The sequence below is a fragment of the Tubulanus polymorphus genome, chromosome 9 (genome assembly GCF_964204645.1).
Source record: "Tubulanus polymorphus chromosome 9, tnTubPoly1.2, whole genome shotgun sequence".
NCBI lineage: Eukaryota > Metazoa > Nemertea > Palaeonemertea > Tubulaniformes > Tubulanidae > Tubulanus > Tubulanus polymorphus.
The window spans coordinates 2,467,097-2,490,270 of record NC_134033.1 but is presented as its reverse complement, the minus strand read 5'-3'; the positions used below and the strand labels follow the sequence as shown (position 1 = coordinate 2,490,270).

Below are 23,174 nucleotides of genomic sequence, written 5' to 3'. Positions count from 1 at the left end.
TAAACATTCATTCGTTCGACATTCTATAAAGATTGATGAAGCAAGGTTTGACTAATATCTATCCGTCGAATATCAAAAGTACATATTGGGAAATGAGACGTTTTCTTAGAAGTTACCAAGGATTAGTGCCTTTTGAAAAGTAATAAAGTTCTGAGAAAATTGCGCTCACGCCTCTATTCATATCCGCTGCCAATATCAAGTAACCAGAATAGTCAGACCAGTCAGATACACCGAAAAAGCCTTGAGACCGTCGGTCATTGAGTTACAACCGATAAGGGCGGCTCCGGCCCAACCTACGAATCGTGAGCTCCGGGCCGAGCTGCGAGTCGTTAGCCCCGGGTTGAACTGCAGGTTGTAAGCTCCGGGCCGATCAGCGAGCCTTTAGCTCCGGGCCGACCTGTGGGACGTGAGCTTGAGACTGGGACTTACGTAAAGAATAGATATTCACGTCGTATCGTTACCGAGAGATAGTACTCAGCTTTCACCTCGTCTAGATTCGATGTTTAGAATCGCTTCGATTTGGAGGATCCAGTTTTCTATCATAGCCTCTCTCTCTCCTTCTCCCTCTCCCTCTCCCTCTCCCTCCTTCCCTCTCTCTATAGCATTCATATGCTATTGGCTGGTCGTCCAGCACGTGAGTATACAACTTTCTACTGGTGGTGAAAAATATTGCAGCTTTCGTTTAAAGTGGAAGTTTTGGCTGATCCTGAATGACAAAGAAAACACAGCTTTCGTTTCGAGTGGTCACGCCGTGTATTTGTTAAGCTCTCTGTCTGTATAACAGTGGCTGCAGCGGCGGCTCACCTGACTATATTTCACATGCAGACAGGATACCACGCTGGAGACCAGACGACATGAAACTAACATTTCCATCGCCGCCGCTGTTGATGTCACTGCCGCTGCTTATCGTGTTGTTCGGGTTTCCTGTCGCACTAGGTACGTTCCACAACAAACAAAAATGCAAAAATGCATATTAAAAAAGAATAAAAAATAATAAAAAAAAAAAAAATTCAAAAGAATTTAAAGGATAAAATACAAAACTAATTTGTAGATAGTGGGTTTTTATCTTATTGGCATAAGAGCTCTTCACGTGAACACTTAGTCTATTTGATACTTGCCATACACTAACAACGTACGGAAAAACAGAAAATTCACGAACTTGCAGGGTCTGTCATTGTCCGTGTTTGATCATCAATATGACTTCGTTACCCGTAACAGTACACGACTGTTAGACCTCTTTCCTTGAGAGGACACTAACTAAAATGTATTCTTCCAGACTTCCTATTGTAAAATCGACTATCCGTTCTCAATTTCAGGTGCAAAGACAAACGAGGAGGTGCCGCATCGCGCTCAAGTATTGATCCTAGGAGCAGGAGCCGCCGGTATTTCAGCCGCTAAATATCTACACGATCACGGAGTCAAAGACTTCGTTATCATTGACGCCGAGAACCGAATCGGGGGCAGAGTGAAAGCCTCCGAGTTCGGTGGTAAGATAGTCGAACTGGGAGCGAATTGGGTGCAGGGTACTGACGGCAACCCGCTGTGGGATTTGGCCAAAAAATACAAAATGGCCGGCGTCGTTTCGAATTACGACAGTTACGTCACGCGTGACGTCAACGGAAATGACGTCACAAGTGTTTCGGACGCGGCGTTCCGGAAGTTCGCCAGGGCAAATCGGGTTGTCGATCGGATTCGCGAGTTTCGTCAGAAAAACAAGATGGCCGACGTTCCATTGAGGGGGGCTTTGCGGTACGGCGGCTGGCCGATGCGCAGGACGCCCGTGGAGGACGTCGTCGAAATGTTTGACATTGATTTCGAGTTTGCTGTCCCGGCCGACGAAATGACCGTTCTTTATCAACCGGCTTTGCAGGAGAATTACAAACAAGAAGATTTCTTCATCACCGATCAGAGAGGGTTCGGTTATATACTGGAGCAATTAGCAGACGAATTCCTAACAGACGGCGCCACCAGACGACTCTATCTCAACGAAACGATAACGCGGGTTAGTTATGACGGTCAAGGTGTCAAGGTCAAGACTAAGTCCGGAAAGACCTTCAGCGGTGACTACGCGATCTGTACGTTCAGTATCGGAGTCCTGCAAAGCGACGCCGTCAAATTCGTACCCAGATTTCCCGAAAAAAGGCAATTGGCATTTAACAGTTTCACGATGGGAACCTACACGAAAATATTCATGCGATTTAACGCCTCCGCGCAACGATTCTGGGACGATGAAGAATATATTCTGTACGCACATCCGACCAGAGGTTACTACGCGATGTGGCAGAATCTGGAAGCCGTAGGTCTCCATCCGGCTGGTACGAATATACTTCTCGTATCTGTATTCGACGACGAGGCCGATCGAGTATCCCGTCTGCCCGTAGCGACTGTTGAAGCTGAGTTAACCGCCGTATTGAGAAGCATGTACGGAGCGCAGGTGCCCGAACCCGTTGAGATCCTGGTACCCGACTGGCATACTAACCCTCTCTATTACGGCTCCTTCTCTAACTGGCCCCCGTGGATGTCCGCTGATACGCACGCTCTGATGGGCGCTCCTTTAAATCATACGTTGTATTTCGCGGGTGAAGCGTACTCGGTCGGATATTATGGTTATCTTCACGGAGCCATGCATTCCGGAAACCAGACAGCGCAACAGATAATCTCCTCAATCGGACTAAAATCAGCGTGAACCTCCAACTCTGACACAACTTATCACATTCTCACATCCCTATTCATATTCTATTCAGTAAATCTAAAGGTGAATTGAGACATTGTGTTTTTTTTGTTATTTATTCATGAATTCTATCATTTGTCGAGAGGCGTTTTTTTCCGAACGGGGGTTCGAACCCGGCCGTGGATGCAAATACCCCCCAGAAGAGTGTCAGCACTGGTCTTGTAAACGAGCGGTCGTGATTTCAAATCTCGCTGGGGGCAGGGTGATATTTCATTCCTACTTTCGACTTCGTATTTGATATCATTGAGACTGATTTTTCGACTGCTCATTCGATAGAATTTAATTGATCTCAAGAAAGACGCAAATTTCCAGACACGAAATAGAGCCTGACACTAGTGGTACAAAATGTCGTCGCAGTTGAATTCTTTCATGTTTTAATGTATTGTTTTTCTTTATTCCATCGGAAAAAAGGCTCGAACCTCGACTTGATTGTATTGTATTCGTCGGGAACAAAAACAAGGGAATCGATTCTTGAAAATTGATCGGAAATTTAGTTTAGTTTTCACTTCGTGAAATACAGTGATAATGTTATGGTTATGGATTCTGCACCTATGTTGTTGTATGGTCCGTATATCTTCCAGTGCTGTGAATCTGGATTCGGTTGTCCAACTAGCGTCGTGGTGATATTTCCTCTCGACGATGTTGCGAGGACACTCTCTTCGTCCAGATCTCAGTCCTTGGTCTTGACTTCCTTACACAGCTCCCAGATATCTATTCGTCTATTTTTCTCTTACTAGATGTGTACAAGATCATTCACCGGAGCTCTCTCTTAAACCTCTTCTCTCCAGCCTCTCTCTAAAGCTTTCTTAAACCCTTTTATATTATTTTATCTTTAGTAACGTGTGCAGGCCCTATTCCACACATGGCTCGGATTTCATGCATTGTGACGTATTCTTACGTCACAACATTCATGTATGGGTGATGACGTATCTGCACACGTCACAATTATCTATAAATACCCTTTTGCACTCATCAGAGCTCATGGCCGCGCCATATTAGGTTTGCCTACGTAGACACATACGTCACTTTCAGACTTGTTTATTTATATTACTTCTACGTATTTATGTCCAAGTATGACGTACGCATCAACGCGGTTTATCTGGCAATAACAACACTGGCCACGAACTCCAGCTTCCGTACATTAATCTAAACTACTAAACCATCTGCACAACAATAACCATTATCGCGCGTTGATTTCTTTTTGTCGAGTCTTAAAACCCTTTAGTGCCTCCTGTCCACGCACGTCGACGAACATATTTCCAATCATAGCTGCCTGCGCAAGCTATGAAAGTATCCAAAATAATTGCTTGGAAAGCCTGATGTCAACAGAAGTTGACTTAGTACAAAGTTTTCACGATAGATGGCGTCAGGGAATTGTAGTCATAAATTGTAACTTTATAACCTGGCTCCAATAGCCTGATGTCCAAATATGTTCATTGAAATATGAAGAAAATTTTTTTCTCAAATTTTTTGAAACTGATACTGAATTTGTGTTGTATGCAATTAGAGGATGCGGAAAACATAGGTCAATAAGAGATATTATACATTTTTAGGGCTGAGGCACTAAAGGGTTAATCGATCCTAAACGAACGCGACAACGCTTTTCTGAATTGTTCGTTTACGATCGAGTAGAGTATGAAATTAACGCACGAATTTAAAAGCGACGAAACCGCGTAAATCTGATTGATAAACGTTTTGTAGAAAACATCCCCGATACCGAACTTACCGAAGAAGCCCGGAATTTCTAGAACAGTGAATACCCCACTCATCGCGAGCACCATTTTAGTGGCTTTTGTTTGATTTTGAGATGTCGAGATTTTGGACGCGCAGAGAGTTTTGCGTCGCTTGCTTTTCACGTATAAGACAATAATGAGAGCTATGTTTGCCGCGATAACTAAAACATTTGCAAGAATAACGCGGATGATCGGGTCTATGTATTTGTTCATGAGTTTGTAGACTAATCTATAGATCCCGGCGCTGTAATACAAATCATGAACGAATCGAAATTCTTTATACCTACTCGATGATCGAATACGCATAGTAATAGGGTAGTAAGCGCATATAGATATTGATAGAATACCCGTAACGATGACGAGTGGCTTTAAGCTGCGTTTTACGTGCAGCGGGAAAATGATAGTAACCAATCGTTCGCATTGGATTATGACGGTTAGAAGATTTCGGAACATTAGAAATCCTTTAGCAAACAAACTCGCCCATATGGTCATTTGTACCGGGAAAATTCTGTAATTGGGAAATTTCTTGATCGAGTCGCCGTAACGCGCGTAGTGGATGTAATATCGTACCGGGTTCAGAATGAATTTTGACAGTAAAAACGCGATGTCGACGAGCGCCAGGTATTTCAGTAAATCGAAGCAGCGGTTTTTAGTTTTCAGTTTGTGAAATACGATGATTACCAACACGTTGAACGCAGCGCCGACTAAAACCAGCGGAGGTGTAATATACGCTATCTGTATCCATCTGAACTCCCATAATGAATCGTAAACGTTAACTACGGTTTTGTTCATTATATTTTCGAGTTGGTCTGAAACCTTTATCTAAACTCAAATACTGGCATTAGTTCCAATTTGTCACGAAAACGCATTTACAAATTCGCTCCATTTTGGTTCTGCAATCAAATTATCTGGATACCAATTCGTTTCATAGGCGGTAGATGATTTCGTCTGGTTGTGCATTCAAATTCTCACAGGGCAGAAGTCTGAAAGCTGAAACGGGCGAAATTTCTGGAATTCATAAATTCTTTCATCGGCGGCAGGAAATTATCGAGTTCTATATCTCACGGTGAACGTCGATCAGTATGAAATTGTATATAAGGATTTCATTTTTGATAACTTAGAAGTAAGGATTTCGCACATAGCGATTGCAATAGCAAACAGGGCGGTGAATAATCATTGACGATTTCAGATCAGATTTTGTTTAATTTCTACTTTTCTTAATTGGCGTTTTCTGCTCATTCGCTGGCAGCCCACACTGTACATCAACCCACGCCTTGTGTCAAGTAAGAGACGATGGAAATTGATACAGTATACATCATGTGGGCAAAATAAGAATGAGAATCACAAGGACCAGAAGAAACCAGAGATTTTCAATAACAATTTCAAAGGAAAACTATATCTTATTATATTATGGTGAATTGATAATTCGTTTTTGAAAAAAGTCATTGTATCATTTTAATGGGTACTGGTAGAATATCTGATACAGCTCCATATATGTGAAATACATTCGTTATTGAAAAGTTTAAAAGGGTCGATCTGGTATTATCTAGCCAGTGGTGCTCGTGTCCATTGAACCGCATTATGACAAACTCAGTTCATATTGTGTCCTGTTATTGTCCTCGGTCTTTGAAATCACCTTATAGTTCGTTCGATTTGTATTCAACTAGTTGTGAGAATTGATTTGTCGAATTCGGATAGGATAGAAAACAGATAGATATGTGTATAGCCAGTACAAGCGACTACATCTGTGAGCAAAAACCTGAAGTATTCCGCATGGTAACAGGTAATAATCCCCCCACTAAATACCCCCCCAGTAAATATCCCCCCAAATTTGATTTCACAGCTAAATTCAATAAAATACTTCAAAATTCTTATCTTGAAAAACTTAGATGGTTTTCAAAAATTTGAAATTTTCCGTTGTGTTATTCACAATATTCGCCTAGGATGATCTGTGACTTTCGCCAAACTACGTGCATAAAAATTGACATCATTCTCTGATTTTTAGCAAGCAACATGCATAAGAAATGATATTATCGCAGTTGTTTTGAAAATCCCTATAAGTAATATTTTATTATAAGTAATAGTAAAATATCTATGTACCCTCAATATTATTGTAAAAACTATTATCTATTTCATTTAGGTTTTATACTTAAGTTTGATAGAAAACTGAACTTTGATTTTGACCGTGGGAATTTTACCTGGGGGGATTGTTACCATGTGGGATTGTTACCCCTGGGTGGTTTTAACTTGGGGGGGGGGGGGGTTAAGCTACACTCATTTCGCATTTCAACGTGAAATAAGAACGCCTGGATGACATGGTCTAACTTGCTTTGAATCACAGATGAGCCGTCGGAAGGAATTTTTCAGTGGCGAGGCTTATTTCTGAAGGGGTCTGCCCCCCCCCCCCCTAGAAAAACTTTGAAAATTCAATCATGCGTTTTGGGGCCATTTCACGGTCTCATTCACAGAAGCATGAGAAGCCGTGAGCTAACCACCTAGTACAGAGAACGACCAGCTGCTACGCGGTACACCGTGCTTTTAAAAAAGATTTCGTTAAGCAAAAAAGTGGGGCCCTGCCGCCCCTGTTCCGACGGCCCTGAATCATCAAGTTAAATTTAAAGTTTTCTTGTTTTTAAAAATATTTTTAGATAGTGCCCTCGGGACCTGATCGATGGTGACGAAACCAACAAATCGACAAATAACTGAGTTGCACGTGTTACGTGATTTATGGTGAGTAGACATTTCAACTCCTTTTCTAAATGTCAAACTTAAGTTATATCGGTTTTAAGCCGAAAAGATAAGCGTAGAAGCTGCTCGCGAGCAACAAATTGTTGTGAAAAGGAAACTTAGTTTAGGTTTATATATATATATACTGTACTGAAACCAGTAAAACACTTCTGCTTATAGTTCTTGTTTATCTGTTACTAGTAATGCCATACGCTATATGTGACTGTTGGCACAAGTTGGGCAGTTTGGTGTCCTTGTTAGTGCAGAGAATTAATGGCATAAGAATCAATGAATATAAAAACCCAATCCTCCACTTCTATTCAATGATGCTGTGGCCATTTTTAACCAAGTTGTTTACGATTCCTCGACAAAGCGTTTTCTGCGTGAATTTCTTTATATACGTAACAACGCTGAGAGTTTTCCGACACAAACTGGTCGGTGTTTTCCGCTGCAACTGTCGCCGAACGATTCCGAGTCAGTCCCTGTAGTTCAGTTAGTTCAATTAATGCGTGATGCTGTTTTATTCGCTATCATTCAGTGCTGAGTGACAAGCGGGTTCGAGTCCTGCTGACTCCTCGAGGTGTACTTGGCCTTGGTCCTTCCGTGAGAATAAATCGTGGTCAATAAAAACCCCGACAGGTTTTCTGTTGGGTGAAGGTAAGCCCAGATCCGAACGACGTAATGCTATATAAACGATATTTTGTACGACTAAAAATGTACCGGTAACCGTGTACCAATAATCAATTTTCTTCGCTTGATATTTAATGTTGCGATGATAGAAATTTTAATGAGAAAACTAACTAAGTTTTATTGAAGCCTTGAACGATAGAATACATTGCTTAATATTGTCGATAATGTTAACTGACCGACAATGTTGAGACCGGGAAGATGGGATACCAGGATTCAAATGCATCTGTATTCAGATTTCACTGGCCACGTTTTGGAAGTAGATTATCGATATTCAATGCTGTCCTTCAAAAATTCATTTTAAAAGAAAACACCAGGTTGAAAATGACTAATTACAAAAAGTCAGTTTCTATGATACTATGTTGATGTAACACCGCCGACAACATCGTATCAGACTTAGTGATTATCGGTTCGAATGATCGAATGTTGATTCCCAGAAGTCGTAGCCCAGAATGCCGTTCCACAGAGTTCCACGAGTTGAAATTAGTTCATTTTCAATGAAACTCGGAGTCAAATCTTAACTCAAAACAGTACTGTGGAACTGGGTTCGTTAACAGGAAGTAGATTCAACCACTCGTAAGACATTGGCGCCATCTGACGATTAAGTTATGTGACTACTTCATTGTTTAAACTAGATCCCTTGTTAGATGATATTATTATTATCATCATTACTATTATCATTATTACTATTACTGAGTCTACTGTCGAACTGAGTCCACTGTCGAACTGTGTCTACTGTCGAACTGAGTCTACTGTCGAACTGTGTTCACTGCCGGACTGAGTCTACTGTCGAACTGTGTCTACTGTCGAACTGAGTCTACTGTCGAACTGTGTTCACTGCCGGACTGAGTCTACTGTCGAACTGTGTCTACTGTCGAACTGAGTCTACTGTCGAACTGTGTTCACTGCCGGACTGAGTCTACTGTCGAACTGTGTCTACTGTCGAACTGAGTCTACTGTCGAACTGTGTTCACTGCCGGACTGAGTCTACTGTCGAACTGTGTCTACTGTCGAACTGAGTCTACTGTCGAACTGTGTTCACTGCCGGACTGAGTCTACTGTCGAACTGTGTCTACTGTCGAACTGAGTCTACTGTCGAACTGTGTTCACTGCCGGACTGAGTCTACTGTCGAACTGTGTCTACTGTCGAACTGAGTCTACTGTCGAACTGTGTTCACTGCCGGACTGAGTCTACTGTCGAACTGTGTCTACTGTCGAACTGAGTCTACTGTCGAACTGTGTTCACTGCCGGACTGAGTCTACTGTCGAACTGTGTCTACTGTCGAACTGAGTCTACTGTCGAACTGTGTTCACTGCCGGACTGAGTCTACTGTCGAACTGTGTCTACTGTCGAACTGAGTCTACTGTCGAACTGTTTTTACTGTCGAACTGAGTCCAGAAAAAGTTGATATTTGACATGTAGGCCTACTTAGAATCGACGGTTATTTGTCTGAATTTCTACAGCGGATTTTCGCACAGAAATATTCGCGAATTTCTCGTCCCAGTAAAAGATATATGTAGAAATTGACCGCGTAGTTACAAACATGGATTTGATTGAAAATGTCATAAAGAAATTCTCGCTGTTCCGGCGAGACTCGTAAAAATGCGGTGATAGTAGTTGGAAGCGTGAACACCGCAAATGCGAGTGAAACTGTTACGAGCATTATCGTCGTACGTTTTGATTTCGTAGTTTTCTGGTCGGAGGAAACCAGTTTCAAACCTCTGAATAACTGAACTATTATGACGGCATTCGATGTTATGATCAAAGCTAACGGTAGGATGTGAATTCCGATGCTAATTGCAGTGAAAAATAGGATTTGGTCAAACAATTTATAGAAGCATCCAGAAAACTGGTCGGAAACATACATCGACAAAGTTGGTAGAAGATACAAAAACAGTACGTTTACTGCAGTAATTATCAGTATAGTAAATCTAGCGAATCTCGGTGTACATATCAAACGAGATGTGAACGGGAAGAGCACAACTGCCCCTCGTTCTAGAGATATCGCTACTATCAACCACGAACTATTGCAGTTTGCAAACGCCATTACGAATTCATAGGTTTGACAACTGATCAGTGAATTCATGATGAATATAGGACCGTCTTTAGCGTGCAAGAGAACAAACTGTAAAACAGGCATCAGCGTGTAATTGATGCAAAACGTGAAATCACTGAGAGACAAAACGATCAGATAGTTAGCGTAAGATAAACCGTGGAATCTGCGACTTATCATTATCAGGAAAGTAGCCAAATTTCCGAAGGCTCCCAACAGGAACAGGACAGGCAGAACGACCAGTGACACAGTACGGTAGATTCCAGATCTGTTCACAACAGACATTAGAGAGATGTAGCCAAGATAAGGTCGACCAATTTGAAATTGAGTAGAATTGAATTCATGATTCATGGAGATCTGAGAGATTGTGGCGCCGACTCTACGAGAGTTTACTGTCTGTCTGAAAATGAACTGGAACAGATCGTGTTTTCTCGCGTATTGGAAAACTAATCTAACTTTTATCAACAGCTAGAATTCATTTCTAAGGTTTATTGTCAACGGCGAAAATGGAAAAAATCAATTCTCTGAAAACTAACACAATAGACTCGGGTTTTGTGAAAGTTTATCGTGTTAAATCAGTATTTGTTGTACAAGAACTGATGATTGTAAATGGTGAATAGGTCGTGAGGAAAATGATTAAAATGATTTTAGTTCTATTCAATTGCAAATAGTGCTTGCTATATGGGATTAGCGTTTGATTCCAGTGAAAATCCGAATAATAAACCATGGAAATGTGATTGTCGATAGATTGAATTGCAATCTGGTTTTTCTTGTTATTCCCATTTTGAAAGGATTTAAATAACTGTATATAACTATCATTTTAACGAGGACTGTTAGAGAATATCTGATATTATATCTACTTCATATATTAGTTACGATATTGAAGTTGACATATTAACAGGGTCAGTCCGGTATTATCTAGCCAGTGGTTCTCGTGTCCATTGAACCGCATTATGACAAACTCAGTTCATATCGTTAGCAAACCAAGCACAGCGGGCTATGTTCTCTGTTTTAAAAAAGGTTTTAAAAAAGGTTAGCGAATATTCACTCGACGTTGATGTTAGTTTAAAGTTATATGATAGCATGGTATTACCAATCCTATTATTTGGTTGTGAAATTTGGGGTTACGAAAATCTCCGAGTTCTTGAGTGCGTGCAGCTGAAATTTTTTAAATATTTACTCAAGTTAAAGAAATCTACTAATAGCTCATTTGTCTATGGAGAACTGAGTCGTTTTCCTCTCGAAGTTTACGTACAGCTTAGAATTGTAAATTTTTGGGCAAAATTAATAACTGATGATAAATTATCGTCAAAGGTTTACAGTTGTGTTTATAATAGCTATATTGATGGTCAAGCTAACTCTTGGATGGATTCTGTGAAGAACATTTTGCTCCGAAATGGGCTCGGATATATTTGGGAAAATCAAAATATTCCAAACGTGAATTACTTGAGTCTGATTCTTAAACAGAGATTGCAGGATCAGTTTATGCAAGTCTGGCATGCAAAACTTACTGATTCCACTATGGCTGTTACGTATTTAACAATCAAATGCCGTTTCGAAATGGAAAAGTATCTAACTGAATTAACCCCTAGGGACCGGTTAACTTTATGTAGATTTAGATGCTCAGCTCACAGGCTACCGGTGGAAGTTGGGCGGTGGCGTGGAATTGCCCGTGCCAATAGGCTGTGCCAAAAGTGTGATTTAGTGGCGGTGGGGGATGAATATCACTTTTTACTCGTCTGCCCGTACTTCCAGGAATCCAGAGCTAGATATATCCCGGAGCGTTATTGGAGATTCCCCAATAACGTAAAGTTGTATGATTTGTTCAACTCAAATTGCCAAACTCTTAAAAAATTGGCGTTGTATATACGACAATGTTTAATACATTTCTAATGTTAAATGTTGCAATGTCTATTGTAAATTAATTTTGTGCTCTGTGCAATTGTATAATTGTGGAGTAAATAAACTTAACTAACTAACTAACTAACTATTGTGTCCTGTTATTGTCCTCGGTCTTTGAAATCGTGTAATACGTGTTCGTAACATACGTTGAATTCACTATACACGCGCATATAAGTCCAATCCTTACGTGAGGTTAGGTTAGTAAACAGGGAGATCTATAAGATCTTTATCAATTATTAGGTCCACTAATTAAATGACTGATTTGCGAAGTTGCCGAGGGATGCTTTCGATAGTTCACATCTCGTGGATAGATTAGTCTAGTTGACTCCCTGTCTCTGGGATCTCACTCGGGAATCCAACCTAAAACTTAAACATTGATTCTTGCAGTCGAAACTGAAATATGAAATTGTTGTTTTTCAGATCAGCCATTCCTCACTGAGGACCTGATTGCTGTCAATACCCGGAAGCTGAGTAAACCGACGCTGTGAACTCCAGACATTTTTGAGATAATCCATGATGCTTCACACAGAAATTGTTGGTGAGTAGATTTGTAGGTTTTTAACTGATTACAATGTGCATGTATTTCAGTCAAATTGAAAATCATCATTGATATCAATACGTTTTTTCAGATAAGATATACATCCTTGGGAACTGATTACTGTAAATGTTTGCTGACTGGACCAACAAGACCGGACAGATATCAGTGCTGTAGCTTGAGTGTCACATCTTCCAAGGAAAATATAACTGATCGAAATAATCCATGAAGTTCCACTCATGAATTGGTGAGCAGACATTTTAACTTCTAAATTTCAAACTTAAGTTAGGTCGGATTCAAGCTGACTCAAGTCTTATTAAACTTTGGTTGCTTTTTCAGAGACGACCGTCCTGTGCAGGATCTGATTGCTGCCAATGCGTGTTGACTAAACCGTCAAATTAATACAGTTTCCAGATTCCAGAACTGCCTCATTCATCAGGACCTGATTGCATCAAGTGTGTGCTGTCTAAGACAACCTGGTCTGATAGATGACTCCTGTGAGCTGAAATCAATTCAAGGAAAAGATAATCGAAAAACTGCTGATATAAATCGGTGAGTAGAGATTTTGAATAGTTTTTCTTTAGGAAATTAAGGTTAGGTTAGGTTTAATCTTAGTTTTAAACAGATGGACCCTCGTTATGGCAAACTGAAATACAGTAGACTCAATCTTAACTCGAATCGAAGGTGACCAGTGATTTGTGTTTGAATTCCTAAATTTCAAGGGCATCGATGAATGTAATGATTCTAATTATTGTGTTCGAAGTGTTTATTCCACTTGAAACCATTCGAAGAGTAAAAAAGAGTCTAACAATTTATCGGTACTTCAACAACTTATAGTTTTGACTGCTTTATTGCATATTGGATTTTACAAACTAAGTGTATTTGTTGCAACCCGTTCAATCGTCTGAGACTAAAACCATTAGATTTTACACATATTTGGACGCGAGATGAAAATTTCATAACAATATTTGTGGATTATTTGGAAAATATATTATTCGTAAACTTTTCATTCGATGCATTCATTGATACATGTAACACGTTTAGCAAAACTTATGCAGGGGAAACTGAAATCTGAAGGTAGAAACATTGAGCAAACTTGAAACACATTTGAACACAATATCAATATTCGTATATATCATTTATTCATATGTATATATTCACTTACATTGACAACATCCGCGCTGTATCGGGAATCGAACCCTACACAGCCGGGAACCTTCACGGCTGCCAACCTGACTGATGGCTTAGAGCTCGACTGTATGATTTGGAACAGGAAAATACGGGTCATACGGATGTATGGTAGTTTGTTGGACTGAGTCTGTTGATTTTCGGGAGAGGCTCTGCCGGGATGCGTTCAGATACTAGCCACACACGGGCAATTCGGCAGTATAGGAAGGTGGGCTAGACTATGTAAAGGGCACCTAAGAGGAGTCGGGTGAAGGTTTGTGAAAAGTTTGTCGCATATATACCTCAAATTTGGGTTGATTTTTTAAATATTTACAATCATTATAACGAATCATTTTGAAAATCATGTATAATTATTGTTTCCATGTGTTTTTGGATGAATGCGCAATCGAGCTGATGAAATATTTACGTTCTGAAGTCGTCATCAGGACTAAAAAAGCGCCATTGTGTATTATTGATATCAGATGATGTCTCAAATATCTGATCGGTCAAGGACGATTAATCGGGTTATAACGAGTAAATCAATATGAAGTTCGGGTTTGACTATTTCACGGAATGGCTTCTTATTGTAATAAGTTTAATTGTACGTTCCGGGTTCGGAGATCGCGGTTGCTACAAAGGGTGGTTCTAAAAAATGCAACAGATGTCGCCTTCGCTAATTTACACTTGTCGTAGAGTCTTTTTTCTGGTGACCCTGGAGAGTACCTAGTGGGCACAGGACGGCGCTCCAGCCCACAGACTGATTGAGGTTAGAAACAGACTTTCACCGAGAGATGCTCCTTGCTTCCAGCAAGATGTCCACCTCGTCCACCTATAACCCAAAGCCTTTTGACACTATTAATTCAATAATTGCAATATTGTCCGTGTAACTGGGACCTGGATGATCAGCGGGGATGTCGGCAACTCCAAAGATAAAGCTAAGCAGAGCCTCATCATAAATAATAGGATTGCTGGAACCGTTTTAACAGTCGAATTAACTGTAATATTTTGAATAAACCAATATAGAAACCATTTTGTTTTGTGTTTAGTTGTGTCATTTTAGTCAAATCTGCGACGAGTGTAAATTAGAGTTTCTTTAATCAATCAATTCATGCTCAGTTACATGCGTAAAACCACAGTACAATATATTGAAGTGAATAAGCTGTGACCTGGCGCAATTAGAAACGTGTTTATCGGTTTATCAACAACGGTTTAAAACTAATCGTAGATCTGTTGCGTATTCTAAGAACCACCCTGTAAAGTTGAGATGCTGTAAGGAGGCTATGTTCATCTGCTGGTGCTGTATAAGGACTTCTCTCCGCTGGTTCAAGGTTCCGATACCGATACATTTGACAATGTCGTGTTCCCGCAGGTAAGTGAAGTGTTTAGCCACCTGAAATAGTCAAACCAATACAGTTTGTGTGATAACGAGGGTCCACAGTAGTGCAGGTATCAACGTATAACCAAGAACCATTCCATCAGACATTTACCAATGGGGTACCCGCAAAACCAGCTATACCATCAGATGGCGCGACAAGCAGTAGGTCGTTCGTTGTCAAAATTAGTTCATTTTCAATGACATTTGAACTGGATTTTTGAACTCCTCAATCCATATACTACCAATATACAATACTTTCATTCTTCTAATCGGATATCGGTAAAGTTTCCAAAAATGATTCATTCATCGAAGAGAAAAGTTAATTTAGGTTTAATTGAAATGTAAACGAAATCGAACGTGGACGACCAACTATCTACTAGCGACACCTGGCGGATCCTCGCCTGCCATATTGCCCCATTGCAAAATGATTGAAAATGCCCCGTCTGAAGTTCTGAACACATGTGAAGTGTGGGCGATCAGTTTTTGAAAGTGAGCTGATAAAATGTCTAATATCTGGTGTTTGTAGTTCATTTTCAATTAGAAATGTCTCAGGTGAAGCACTGATCACATGTGAAATCCCGATATTGAGTAGGTTTGTGATATTTTAATGAATTCATGGTTCCGACAGCAGATTGATACCTGCATTAATTCAAAATACTGTTTAGAATCAATTTTAAAATGCTGAATGTACCATGACTTTTATGCAATCATTATTGTAAACGGGTCTAAATCCTTTGTCACAACCGCCTTTTCGGAGTTCTCATTGATCACTGATCCTTAACAACAGTAGGTTCGAACCCCATTTACACGTTCTTCGCGATCTGTAGATGCCTAGGTTCAAATATCTGATGAGAGTCCAGTTCAAATTCTATCCTATTTCAATGGCAATTCATCCCAACATAAATCAAAAGATAATGCAAGTAACCCAGACCTATTTGTAAATTCTAATTCTATTTAGGCGATTCATAAATGTAATTCATAAACCCTTCACGAATTCACAAGCTCACACGGGGTTGAGCCAGGCGTAGATTCTTCATTGCCTTAATCAATTTCCTTTTTCCTTTTTCCTCGAACTTCGAGAGTTTTCGGTGTTAAGGAAACTCATTCGTTTGGGATTTCAAGTTCTTAAACCGAATTAGAACTAGATTCACGCATATATCTTAACAAAAACTTTATTTTCATAAATCACACGCAATTTAGATCAATTCTTTCCGTTTAAGGTAAGTCTCAATTTCTCTAGATTTAAAACACTCCTAAAGCATCTCTCACTCAAAATGTATACTTGCTAAGCAAAAATCTAAGTTGAGGATCAGAAAATTCGATTAGAAAGTCAGAAAATTTCATTTCCGTCTGAATTCGACAAAAGTCCAGGAGTTTTTAGACATTTCCGAGTTAGATTGCTAGGTTTTAATTCTCGACCACAGAACTTGAATCATCAGTCAATGGGATATCACTGGTATCACATTGATTCAAGTTAGGAACAGACTCTACTGTACTGTAATAACATAGCGCACCAGAAACAACATGTGTGATACTGATGCATCATAAATCTGATATCTGATATTGTAAATATGATTTCAGTTTTCGATTCCTGGGTTAGTTCAGTCAGTTCATTGCGGAGTTGATCACATGTTCGCTTTATGCAAGACTTTTATTTGATATTTAACTCTGATGCACATTTTTCACTGAAATAAATAAATTTCACAATGAATTGATTATTCACTAATTTTGTGGTGGTTGTAACTGATTTTCTGTTCTAGTTTAAGTGGAATCTCGTTGATATGAATCTTGTGGGATGCAATTGTTGAATCAAACTGGTTTCGTCTTTACACAGATTTGTCGTATTAACGATGTTCAACTGAAGTTTTTCCAGTTGTTTGCACCAATTTGTGGTTGGGAGAGTTTGATTTTAACCCTGACCAAGAAGGGTCGACCTTAATAGGAGGTTTAATGGTTCACGTGCTGCAACTTTGATGATAGCGTTGGATGAATGCACTTTTTTGGAGAATAAAATTTAATTTGCTTTAGATTCTGTCTGTGGCATGTGAGTCTACCTCTTTACTGCTTTATGCAATTAGATTCCGTTGACAGAAGAGTTCTATCAAAAATGGCTTGAAAATCGTTTTAAAAAGAAGATCCCCTTTCCAAAAGCTTAAAAATTAATTGAATTATTCATAGAAAACGGAATCGTGGTGAATAATGAACGAAATTCGGCTAAAAAAATATCTGTATTACTTGCATGCCACAGTAAGATTGCGAGGCTGGGTTAGATATCAACCGTACAGTGCTGCCCCTATGAATAACGACAGCGGAATTTCTGTGAACTAAAATAGCGCCGCCGGAATATGAATTTCCCATTACGTACAATACGGACCAGTGTGGCGCCTAATTCTGATTAAATATGATACTATGAATACTTTATAATTTTCTAATGAAATTTTCTTATTTTTTAGGTAACGATATTCAATTTTGATAGCTAAAATTCACTTTCTTATCAATTAATTAGTATTTATATTCAGAATAAGTTATTCATTTATATTTTTGAATGATAATTTATCATCTGAATTGACAAAATTTCCATATTTTTTTCTTCGATATATTTTAATTGCGCGCAAATAATCAGGGAACATTCAAACACCTGTCGCTCTCTGCCAGACGATACTAAAAATATCCTGATTCAAATTCACTCTTTTAAGGTTAATTCTCTTATAGAATAATTGTTTGGTTCAAACGTTTCAGAGCAGTTGTAAGATTTGGAGAATTCCCTCGGAATCCGGCCCGCAAATCGGTAATTAGTTCGTCCACTACGGCCGTCCGAAGACTCTGGCAAGCGAGTATTAAGTTAGTTCACGTTTTCCCCGCTATCGTTATATGTAGGGGCAGCACTAGACGGTCGACATCGAAATCGCGCACTGTGGAGCGCGCTCAATTCAATCTCTAATTCTTTATTTACAATGAAACTAAGTCTCTCAATTGATAAAGACTTTAAAGCCACAATGATTCCCAATGTACGAACTTTTATATTGGTTTAAACGATAAGAATTCATGAGATTTCGTGCCCTCACAGACACAGGGACTTTACAGACAACACGTCCATCCACAACACACAGGGACCTGGACCACGGTGGACTGGAGTCAAGTGTTTAACGCCAACGGTAACCTTGCTGTGGCCGTGGTCACTTTCACTTGGCCGCTTAAAGTAAGACATACGTAAGAATAAGAATTCACAAGATTTCATGTCCTCAGGGACACACAGGGGGACCTCACAAACACAGGGACCTCGGCACTCAGTGTCAATAACCACTTTCACTAGCCAGGCGGCGCCGCATGCACGACATGGTGCAGGTGATAGTTTCACAAATCTTGATGAGCTGTTGTTACTATTCCTGTTAATTCCTCCTCTTTTCCACATGTTCAGCAGGTTACCATCACCAGCTGACTCAACCAGTTTCACCATCTTACTCCCACAGTGGCCGAGTATATCAGTTATGTAAAAACAATCTGTTAATCCAGTAAAGTTGTGAAAACTTTTGCATAAGCCTTTACTAGTATGTCTGAGAGTTTGAGTTTGAGTTTGTCAATGTGTTTCTCTAGAGACTGTTTCAATTTCATATTTCAGGTTTTCCTCTCTCGACTATCGTTGGTAAACTTCATCACAAATACTGGATGTGGACTTCGACTGAAATTCATCAGTTTTACTTCTTCAGTCAACTTCTTCCGGACTAGTGAACTTACCGGACTACTAGTGAACTAACCGGACTATATGTGAACTTACCGGACTACATGTGAACTACATGTGCACTAACCGGACTACTAGTGAACTAACTGGACTACATGTGAACTTACCGAACTACATGTGGACTAACTGGACTAAAAGTGGATTGATACTCGTAAAAAATAATCAATGGTTGACTCCTGAAGGTGTGGAACTCTGTATGTGGAATTGTGGAACTCAGCGGACTATTATTACTGCTAGACAAGGGAGGAGAGACTTGTGTGAGTAGAATTTCTTTTATGTTTCAAAAACAATTATGAGAGAGCAGTTTATCTGTAAACATAGTGTTTACTGAGTGTCATAAGAATTGTCAATGGAGTTATTTATAGCAGCCTGTAATTGTGTGGCAGGAATTATAATTCAGGGTTTTAGTAAGAGTATCAATTTCTGCCTTAAAAATTAATTGAATACTTGGCTCAATAGATGAAATTGTACTTTTGGACCAAATTTCATCAAAATTTGTGACGAAAATAAGGGTCAAAACACAAAATCCTGAATATCTCATTTTAGAGGCCTCAGATCCAAAAACTAACTTCATATTCGTGATCAGCACCCCAAAAAACATGTCTGTACCAAAATTTATTAAAATTGGGCCAAAAAAAAATTTTGACTTTGTACCCCATTTTTGGGGTGCATATTTTGGGCATTAAAACCCTTATTTGCCAATGAAGATGAATTCCGATTCAAAATCTGATTGCATATCCGGAATCTACACCACAGAATACATCTTCCTACCAAGTTTACAAGGAATCAGAGAAAAAAAATTTTTCGCCGAAAAAAAACTCCTGGACTTACACCTTAGATTTTTGCCGTTTTTGGCCAAAAAATCGAATCTCTTCGATTTGCTTAAAATTTTAGTCCTTACTATTTTCAGGGGCGCTGATTCCAAATCTGCAATCAGCTTTTGAATATCTCAAAAATTCTGGGGTCCAAGGCCTTTAGAAAATTTAGGGGTCCCCCCAAAAATATTTGACCCCTGACCCTCATTTTGGGGGTACCTTAGATTGCCATTTCTCTGATACACCGGTAACTAGACTTAACTCTAACTCTGTATGTTTGATTGATGGCCTTAAATTTATTAAGTTTCATGTATATTTTTAGGATGTTTGTCATCAATATGGTGGAACTATGATCAGGACTACATCAGATGGTGTGGGCAGTGTTCGAACTCAGCGACAGGATAAACAAACAAACGAACTCATATTGGGAGAACTTGACTTCAGTTATAGTGAACTTTATGTCCACGAGGACAAAATAATGACATTACTGCTGATGGGATAAATATCTGTTTGAACTAGAAACTGTAAACGGCATTCTAGATAGAAAACAAGAGGAACATAAGTTCAGGTGATATGCCATCCTATCCTCTCTATCTCTTTCTATCCTCTCTCATTCTCACTCTCTCCTCACTCTGTTTCACTCTCATCTCTCCTCACTCTGTCTCATTCTCACTCTCTCCTCACTCTGTTTCACTCTCATCTCTCCTCCTCTCTCTTACTCTGTCTCTGCCCACTCTTGTCTCATTCTCTATTACCATCTACCGGGTTGAAATGGGAACTAGTTCCTGTCTCGCCCGGTAGATGGCATTATTTTTTTGATAAAATTTGCTTAAGCAATGGATAAATATGAGTTCCTCTGTGTGCTGCCAGTACGTCCCTATAGCGTAGTGGGTAGGGTGCTGGACTGCTAGTCGAATGGTTGGTGGTTCAAATCCCATTTTAGTTGATATTAAATATTGATGTTTCAATAAAATTTGAATTTTACTTTTGCAAACAAGCTGTTTGGAATAAATTCTTTGATTTGTACTTTACTTTCCTATTTGACTTTGTCCTTTCCTTGATTGTGTAAGCGGAAGAGTCCTTTCCGGAGCAGTGTCGAGTATGAAGTTGTGAGGGGAAGAGTCCTTTCCGGAGCCCGAGACAGAGATTTTTAGTAAGACGAGCATTTTATGTAGATGGACGTTTATTTATTTACGTTACTTTATAACATGCGGCAAAACGAAATAATGACGGAGTAGAGTCTGCGTCTCGAGGTTTGGAGATGGTGCTTTAGTCGGAGTAGAGTCTGCGTCTCGAGGTTTGGAGATGGTGCTTTAGTCGGAGTAGAGTCTGCGTCTCGAGGTTTGGAGATGGTGCTTTAGTCGGAGTAGAGTCTGCGTCTCGAGGTTTGGAGATGGTGCTTTAGTCGGAGTAGAGTCTGCGTCTCGAGGTTTGGAGATGGAGTGGAGTCTGCATCTCGAGGTTTGGAGATGGTGCTTTAGTCGGAGTTGAGTCTGCGTCTCGAGATTTGAAGATGTTGCTGTAACTCAAATATAGCCGGCTGAAAAACAAATCGGATAATCGTCAAGCTTTTGAAGATTGAATATGCAAAATGTAAGGATGGGTGTAGTTTAATATAATTACCTTATCTTAATGTAAAGATACCGAAACAGCAAAATGTGGGTTGATGCGGTTCCCAATGCAGCAGCAGCAGCAGACTAGTTAGGACGTTGCGACAAACGAGTTGTGTACATGTAGTGTCAGTAGTAGCGAACTGGTTTCGGTTTAACCCTAAAAAGACACAATATTCATAATGTATGAATGTGCGCGAAATAGAACATCGGAAATCAGCGACAACAGCAACTCGTCTTCATCAGCAAATTAGCCGTCATCTGTTTGTAGTTGAAATCAGACATCAACAGCAGCAGCAGCAGCAGCAGCAGCAGCAGCAGCAGCAGCAGTATCGGGATCTCCTCCGCAATCATCAGCATCAACAGCCGCCAGTCTCATCTTGCGTTCTCAATCGCTAGGCGTCACAAATTCCTTCACGTTCCAGTCTCTCCTAACATCATCAGCCGCTTATTAGTAGGTTGTTTGCTTGAAGCCATACGTTCTTCACGCCTTGTTGCAGAGCTCTTATAGGTCGACCTTCATCACTGGACATCGGTTCTCGGACTGGCGTCGGGAGGCTCGAACCGCGCTTCTAATACCTACGTCAACCAATCAACGACGGTGCATCATCGATGCGACCGGAATGGGTCAATCAGAAAGCTCGATCGCGCATTCCTGTGACAGACCCGAGTCCGTGACGCTAATCCGAAAGAACTATTCAATTCGTGCCAAACATTTTCAATGGGGCTTACAGGTCATCGAGTTTAATTCGACTATTCATAGAGGCACATATTGTTTAAGATAGAAATATCGAATGCTACGATTTTTGCCTAAAATTGTAAGCTGAAATTTTATCTAAACTATCCAACAAACTTTAGTGTAGATTTCCCTTCTATTTACGTCTGGTTTTGAACTATAATACCGGCTCAATTTTACTATTTTCGAGTTTTGCTTTAGGATATCGAAGTTTGCTTAAGGGTTTGTGCAGTGACGCGGCACTATTGTGTAGTAGAGCGTATGGCAGGTCTCCAGTGAGTAATTCTCTATTGGATAGAGTCGTTTTCAATCCGAATTTATACACAAGTTCACCAGACATCGCCGCGTACACATCTTCTTTAACCGAAATCTGGTGAAGTTAAAAAAATTATCAAAGTTTTATCATCAGTTGAGAAAGAACTGTGATTGATCACCGCGCGCTGCTTGCACCGAATAGTCGCTTGGATTTCTTCAGTTCGAGGAATTGAATAAATATAAAAAAATCTTCCAAACCCTCACCACTAAACTTAAAATAACAAACTAATATTGTAAAAAAGTCGAAGGTCCCTGGGGGAATTACTCCGCAGCCTGGACCGGTATTGTGGGATAAATAAATAATTCAGCCAGAAACGACTGAATTAAACATAATTTACCCCACACCAGGTTTTTTGTAGGACTCACGCATTAGCAACCTCATTCCAGGGAGGACAGTACTCTCGACTCGCCCGCTTACCGGAGATCATTTGCCACATACTGACCCGCCTCCTCCGAGACTCGAACCCGGGCCACAGCGGTGACACGCTAGTCGCCGACCGACTAAGCCATCCGGTCCGCCCGATTGTGATTGGAAAACATTCTAACATGTAACTACGTGTAACCATGTTACATGTAAATGTAACCATCGATTTCAAATTTGATTCATGCAACTGATTTCATGATGCTGTATTTTGTCGAGATACATTTGGTTGACGAAAAGTGGCTTAATTACATCAGCAAACTGCAGAATTTCTTTTCTATTGCGTCTGGCAAATCCGGTAAAATCCACCGAATTACTCATTAATTCGTGTAATTTGTATTTATCTCGGATTTAGCTTTAACTCACAACTGTGCCACTGGGTCCAGCATGTTTATCCCCGTATCAACGCGGCGAACCATTCGTTTCGGGATTCGAACCCAACGGCAGAGTAGAAATTTTGAATTATTTCTGTTTAGGAAATTAAGGTTAGGTTAGGTGATAATGTTATAAATGTGTAAGTCACCGGTTCCGGAGATTGTGGTTCTAAACAACGCAACAGATGTCGCCTTCGCTTAATTTACACTCGTCGTATAGTTTTCTCAGGAGACCGAGGAGGCTAGCTCGGTG

General features: G+C 40.1%; 1 protein-coding gene and 1 long non-coding RNA gene across 2 annotated transcripts; one reads left to right on the top strand and one right to left on the bottom strand.

Moving 5' to 3' along the window:
* Positions 1-854: 854 nt before the first annotated feature.
* LOC141911215 (uncharacterized) lies at positions 855-2,686 on the top strand. Its single transcript, XM_074802196.1, has 2 exons — positions 855-936; positions 1,317-2,686. Exons 1-2 carry the CDS (start codon positions 855-857, stop codon positions 2,684-2,686), a joined length of 1,452 nt encoding a protein of 483 aa, XP_074658297.1.
* Positions 2,687-20,630: 17,944 nt separating this feature from the next.
* LOC141911071 (uncharacterized) lies at positions 20,631-21,683 on the bottom strand. The gene is made up of 2 exons (XR_012619965.1): positions 21,089-21,683; positions 20,631-21,005 (listed from the first exon to the last, which is right to left on the bottom strand). It is a non-coding gene; the product is annotated as an uncharacterized LOC141911071 (long non-coding RNA).
* Positions 21,684-23,174: the final 1,491 nt, after the last annotated feature.

Coding starts and splice junctions, on each gene's coding strand:
- LOC141911215 (XM_074802196.1), top strand. CDS start 855: ATGAAACTAACATTTCCATCGCCGCCGCTGTTGATGTCACTGCCGCTG. Junction 937..1,316: donor CGGGTTTCCTGTCGCACTAG/GTACGTTCCACA, acceptor TCTCAATTTCAG/GTGCAAAGACAAACGAGGAG.